The sequence below is a fragment of the Corapipo altera genome, unplaced genomic scaffold, assembly GCF_003945725.1.
Source record: "Corapipo altera isolate COAL_440 unplaced genomic scaffold, ASM394572v1 63, whole genome shotgun sequence".
NCBI lineage: Eukaryota > Metazoa > Chordata > Aves > Passeriformes > Pipridae > Corapipo > Corapipo altera.
In genome coordinates this window covers 926,025-932,024 of record NW_020884928.1, presented here as the reverse complement: position 1 = coordinate 932,024, position 6,000 = coordinate 926,025, and the positions used below count along the sequence as shown (strand labels likewise).

General features: G+C 38.0%; 1 protein-coding gene across 4 annotated transcripts in view; it reads right to left on the bottom strand.

Annotated features, from left to right (window-relative positions):
- Positions 1-248: 248 nt before the first annotated feature.
- The window catches only part of PRTFDC1 (phosphoribosyl transferase domain containing 1), a 44,723-nt gene continuing 38,971 nt past the window's right edge, over positions 249-6,000 (bottom strand). For 3 of the 4 annotated variants that reach the window (XM_027658755.1, XM_027658756.1, XM_027658757.1), the window contains 4 exons: positions 4,665-4,747; positions 4,206-4,252; positions 2,166-2,242; positions 249-1,516 (listed from right to left, as the gene is read on the bottom strand). In XM_027658755.1, coding sequence (XP_027514556.1) covers positions 1,469-1,516; positions 2,166-2,242; positions 4,206-4,252; positions 4,665-4,747 — 255 coding nt within the window. In that variant the 3' untranslated portion in view covers positions 249-1,468. The remainder of the gene's footprint in view (positions 1,517-2,165; positions 2,243-4,205; positions 4,253-4,664; positions 4,748-6,000) is intronic. The other variant, XM_027658754.1, reaches the window with a different exon arrangement.

Genomic DNA, 6,000 nt, shown 5'->3' with positions numbered 1-6,000 from the left:
ATTCTTCTAAAATATAGGTTAAAGGAGTAGGTAAGAGAGGGCTAAAGCATTTCTCTAGCAATAATAATTCTTTGATCTTTTTTGTTCCCTTAACATCATAGATTTTATCCAAATAACAATAGGTTTTGAGTCACAGGATACAAACATAAGGTATGTTTATATTACCAGTTAAATGCATATTTTTAAAAAGTTTTATGGGATGTGTGAAATATGCTGAAGCAAGAAAAAAACCAACTGTGCAATGTAACAAGTGTTCTTAATGTTTCTTTATTAGTTTATAGCAGCTAATAACAATCTGCCTCTCACATTTCAGAGCAAAGCTACTGATACACAGCCCCTTATTTGCATTGGTTTCCCTCGGGAAGTTAAGAACAGTTACATTCAATACAGAACTACACTTCTTGCAGTTAATGCAGTGTGTAAATTCACAAACTTCTTCAAACATGATGTATAAAGAAAGGAAGGAATCCCTAGAGTCTACAGCACTCATGCATTACCTGTTTTTCTATGTTTTCCTATACATTTATTTTCTTTTTTTTCTATACAAGTCTTCTCCAGCATTGTCAGATCTCTATTCTCGAAGACAACAAAAAGTTACAAAAAGTCTCAACTTGGACATGCTACAAAAATCAAATCATAACTGAATAACTGTCTGACTAGAAGTAAACTTTTGCACTTAATGAGGTTTAATTAAGAATATAAGCAGAGGATACTGTTAATTTTTATACTTGTTTGTGTCCTATAGGAGCAAGGGATACCAGGCAGAAATTCAAACCTGCCTGGCATTGTTTTGTCTTGATTAAAATTCAGCACATTAAACAGGTTAGATCTATGGCTACATGACATACCAGAACCAGATATCTTCCAGTTTCAGATCAACAGTGTATTGCAAGCGTTCATTTTGACCTACACTCTAATTCAGTGCATTCTGAGAGCTACAGCTTTGTTTGGAAGAGGCATTAATGAACCGCAACACAACACAGAGCTTCAGCTGAAACTTCTGAATTGTGGAATTAAATCAAAATAATGCTTTCAATTTAGCAGCAGCATATCTGATCAAGACTAAAGTCAGTAAAATCCTCTAAAATAATCTTCATGTACAGAATGGCACTGTTGAATTATGTTATGCAATGCCATGAAGTACGTGAATTGTGATGGGTGGAATGATGGAGTGAACAAAAAGATGCATTCACGATGAGACCTGAGGCAGACAAGTTATTAGTCAAAAGGCATCTTATGTGATAATTTTAATACTTAAAAAAGGTAGTAACTTTAAAAGCCCTATACTTCACATCTTAGATAAGAGCTCTCACTTCTGTAAATATTAATCAGTATCTCTAGAGTAAACCCCTTATTATACTGAGCTGAAAGACACACGAGTCGGTTGAATCCCTCTTCTGGGAGATGCTTGAGGGAGTGTAGTCAAATTTCTGCTTCACTCAAATATTCAGGTGTGGATGTTACTGCTTCAGACTCTGTATTTTGCTTTGCCATGATCATTGATAACACATATATGCTGAAAAAAATAGAACAGTGATTGCAAAAGCATAGTTGGTTACATTATTGATTATAAATTAATTTTTCAGAAATACTTTGGCTTGGCCAATCTAGTGATCTTACAATTACTCTTTCCAGAGATCTGGAAGTGAATTCTGATTTCACTTTCTAGCTACAGCAAGTTTTTCCACTTGGAATTCCCAGCTTTGAGGTCCATCCTGGGAGTACCATAAGAAGCAAAGGCAAGGTTTGCACCTTTGTTCCATCCTCACCTCTCTGAGAAAAGGGGCAGGCAACACAGCATTCAGACAACCCGTCTGACCTGTGGCTGTGTTTCACTTCTACAGCTGCCTCCATACATACTGGGAACGGAGGACCTGAGAAGTCCTAGGCTCACCTAAGATGGAATTATAGCAGAGGTATGACTTCTCCTCTTAGGGGAAGAGATGGGAAGGAACTTTCTCAGTGCTGAGCAGGGACTCCTTTGTATTATTTGAGGCTTTGCAGGGAATTCTGCACTTACTCAGAGGATCCCAAATCCCAACCACGTCAAAGACATATCTCCTCAGGGCTGAAAGGAGGAGGTAAATGATGGGGTATTTATGGGAATAAATATGGGAAAAGTAAACCAGCGACTTTTAAAACAACTTTTTTTATAAGAAACTTACGTTTAGATCTCTGAAGTGCTCATTGTAGTCTAAGGCATAACCTACCACAAATAAATCTGGAATTTCAAATCCGTAATCTGTATTGAGACAAATAACAAACACCATCAGTACAAAATCAGTGGCAATTATAAGCCCTTAATTCATGTGTTAGTTCTCAATGAGCAAACTCTACATATATGTAGTCAGTTGAGGTTATGCTACTTTTGACTCTGACACATCAAGGTCAGCAGCAGCCCCATAACCAGTTCCCAGTCATAGAGTATTTGTGACAGGGATGTGAATAGTCAGGGGAGAGTAGGAGAGTTGTGTACAATTATCACCGGCACATTGTGGAAGGAAGCAAGAATCAGACCTGGAAAATTCTGCTTGTGTTTGGAAACTCTGTTGGTATATGTGTGTGATGACAACTGTCCAGTATCACAGTAATGACACAAAAATGTACAATTTTAAACCAGAAGTAACTTTCAGAGATCTAGATATTGTTCTGCTGAGAATAGCAAAAACTATTTTGTATATTATGCTACCAAAACATTTCAAATGCTTCTTAAATTAAAGCCCCAACTTATGAAGATTCATGAACATGGTTAACAAAGTAAATGCATGCAGTGTAGGTGAATTATACATGTCATACATCTGAAGCTAAGCACAGGCATGCATCTTTTTGACTGTGAAGGTCTGTGCAGTATCAGCACTATATACAACAAGTTAGACTCTTTCCAAATTGTTCACTAAATAGCTAGAGAAAAACCCAATCTTAGAGACACAAAAATAGGTCCGCACAAAAAATTTTACAGCTATTCAAGTAAGGAATTTATTCAGTTGGGGAAAAATGGGGGTAATAGACACTTTGGAATTGTAAATTTGGATGAGGAAATGAGACAGCACTATCAGTGATTTACAAAAAGATCTCTGATGCTTAATAAAATTCATCACAGTTTGAATAAACAAGGATAAAACCTGTTTCATTTAACAAGTTAATACATGCTACCCTTTATGAAGTAATTTTATTGCATTTTTTATATGTTTATCATCAGTGAATCCAGTCAAATATATACTTTAATTTACTGAATTAAATTGTGAATGTTAAAAATACCACTCCATTGTATAAAAAGTTGTACAACAAAATGTTTGGGTCATAGTTCGTACTACTGAGCCAGAACTTCAGGGCTATGCTCAACATTTAAGTAACTTTTGCTTCATAAAGTTTCCCTCTCTCCCACATCCCAAATCAAGACCCTTCATGCTGCCTCCTGGTACTCACCTGCCTACTCTCCTTTTACCCTCCTCTCCAACTCAGCTGACCAGAGCCTTCTTCAGTAGCAAATACTGGTCTCTTCTAGATGTCTCTGTTCTTTCTGTATTTAGCCACATACCTCTTATTACATCATTTATTCTAAATAAGTCTAAAATTACAATAGCTTGGTATAGCTCCATTTATGCTTTCATCATAGTATACTATAAGGACCAGTAATTCAGAGAGAAATGGTGCTGGTGCGACACGAACAGAGCAGCAGGAGGAAGTTTAAAAAGCCCAATTTATCTTTTGCTTTTCGGGGGTTGGGATTTAATTATAGTAACAGTAGTTACCCTTTAAAAAAATACTTTTCAAAAAATTAATTCGAAGTGTTACTCTGATTAAAAAAATTTAAAACTTGCAAATACCTATATAATAAAACATCTTTCATGTTCAGATGGAATCCTGCAGCTCCTCCAAAGAGATGCAATGAAGAAGGAAAAAGAAGAAATGCACATTCTCTTCTATATAGTTTGTCAGGCACAGAAGATAAAACACTCACCTTTTGTGGATAAAATAAAACCCTTCTAAATTTCCCTATAAAGTTAGTACTCTGCAGAAAACATAAGGAGGCTAGGCTTTCCAAACCACAATTATACAAATCCTTCCATTGAATCCTGTAGTCTCATTGACAACTGATATTTTTCAATGCTTCTAGCAGTCCACAGAATGATATGAAAGGTAAGTGATAAGAGTAGTGGTAACGTCTTCTACTGTCATGTACAGATTTTTACAACAACACTTACAATCTGGTCTGTACCCATCAGGCCGAGATGTTCTTTTCACCAACAAACTGTAATTAAAAATAAAATAAACCGTGCTTAAATCTAGATATGTCACTGAATAACATGCATAAAAACTCTTCCCTTTATCAAAAAACTTCTGAGCCATGTGAATCCCTGCTCTCGTTCTGCTTCCCTTCCTGACAGTGTCCTGATGGCAGGGAAGAGGTGGGTGTGTTCCCCTTCCAACTCCATCAGTGCCAGCCTTGAAATGGCTAGAGGGTCACTGTCACTGCAGAACAATACAAAAGCATTTCCTCTCCTTTCCTCCACCCTCCCCTTAGTGACTCGAGCAGCTCCTCTGCACAGCTCCCCATGCAAGAGTGCAGCATCGAATTAAAGCAGGATCTCAGAATGGGAACCTCCACCGAAAATAGGTTGGACTAGACTAATTAATGACTATTTTGTGATTGTTCTACTCACCTTGCCACTTTAATCATTTTTGGCTTGTATTTTTCTATAGTATTAAGCAGAACCTTCATGGTCCTTCCAGTTCCAACAATATCCTTACAAAACATGAAAAATAGAGCAAGTCAAACACAAAGAAAAGCTGAAAAGAGAAAATTTGGACAATGACTGAGCAGTTCCACCTTCTTAGTTTGTGGAGATGATTTATTTTTCCCAGTGCATTGTAAGCCACATCCAAAAAAGGTTATAACTGAGCTTACACTCTTCAAAGCAAGAACTTTCTATTCATAAAATAATCAGTTCAAGGACTGTCCACTTCCTCTTGAAAACAGCTATGTTGCAAGTATTTGAGATGTAACATGGGATTGGAGATGACCTTACTGGGGGCTGTAAGGATGCAGGGACTAGACTTTTCATATTAAGATCACAGTATGTCAACATCTCTCCATGTCAGGACTAAATCTACCCTATTTGTTGTTTTCTTAGTCCAGTACAAATGTGGTTTCTCCAGAGCTGCCGTACCCAACGTCATCTCAATGAGATCAGTAGGTACCTGGCTACAAAACCGACCAGGACATGGAGAGCAGCTGTTGTTCCTGAACTCTGTGGGTGTGGATTTTTCATTATCAACACCTTGCCTCTGCTCCCCAGCTGTCTAATAGCATTAACAAAATTTTCTTTGGACATTTTTAATTTCTGCTACAGTAGTTAGAATTAAAAAATATAGAGCTCCTAGCAGCTGCTCAGGTAACCAGCCATCCCTGTGGCTGATGACTTTTTTCCCCACCCTTTGCTAAGAGAAGACATTCCAACATTATACAGTTCCTTCATTACACTCTCCAGCTTACATCCCACAGACTGGGTCTGAAATGCCAGGCAGATCCTGATGTGCTCTCTAACTGTACCAGTTGCTTATTCAGCATTTTCAAAGAGAATCACTCATATTAATTTGAAGCACCAATGAGGTGATACATTCTTTCCTCTACAACTGAACACTGTTGTTGACCCACAACAGCTCTGTGATGGGCAGTCCCCCAGGGGACACTGCTGGATGGAGAGTTGGATGCAGGAGCTGGGGATGGGACTTGAGGGAATGACTGACACTCCCAACCAGCCTGTGAACAACCCTGAAGCTGTGAAGCATGTTCAGGGTTACTATTTCAAAGTCATGCACCTGAGAAGTGCAGGGCATCACTGCAGTTGATTCATTGTCCTCCAAGGAACAGAACAACTTGCAGAACATGAGCAGATGAAACTACAGAAAGAACAAATCAAATGATGCAGAAACAAAGACTTCTGGGTATCGCAAGTCCAAGCACTAATTAGAGTGACAGCAATGCATTTTGATCTG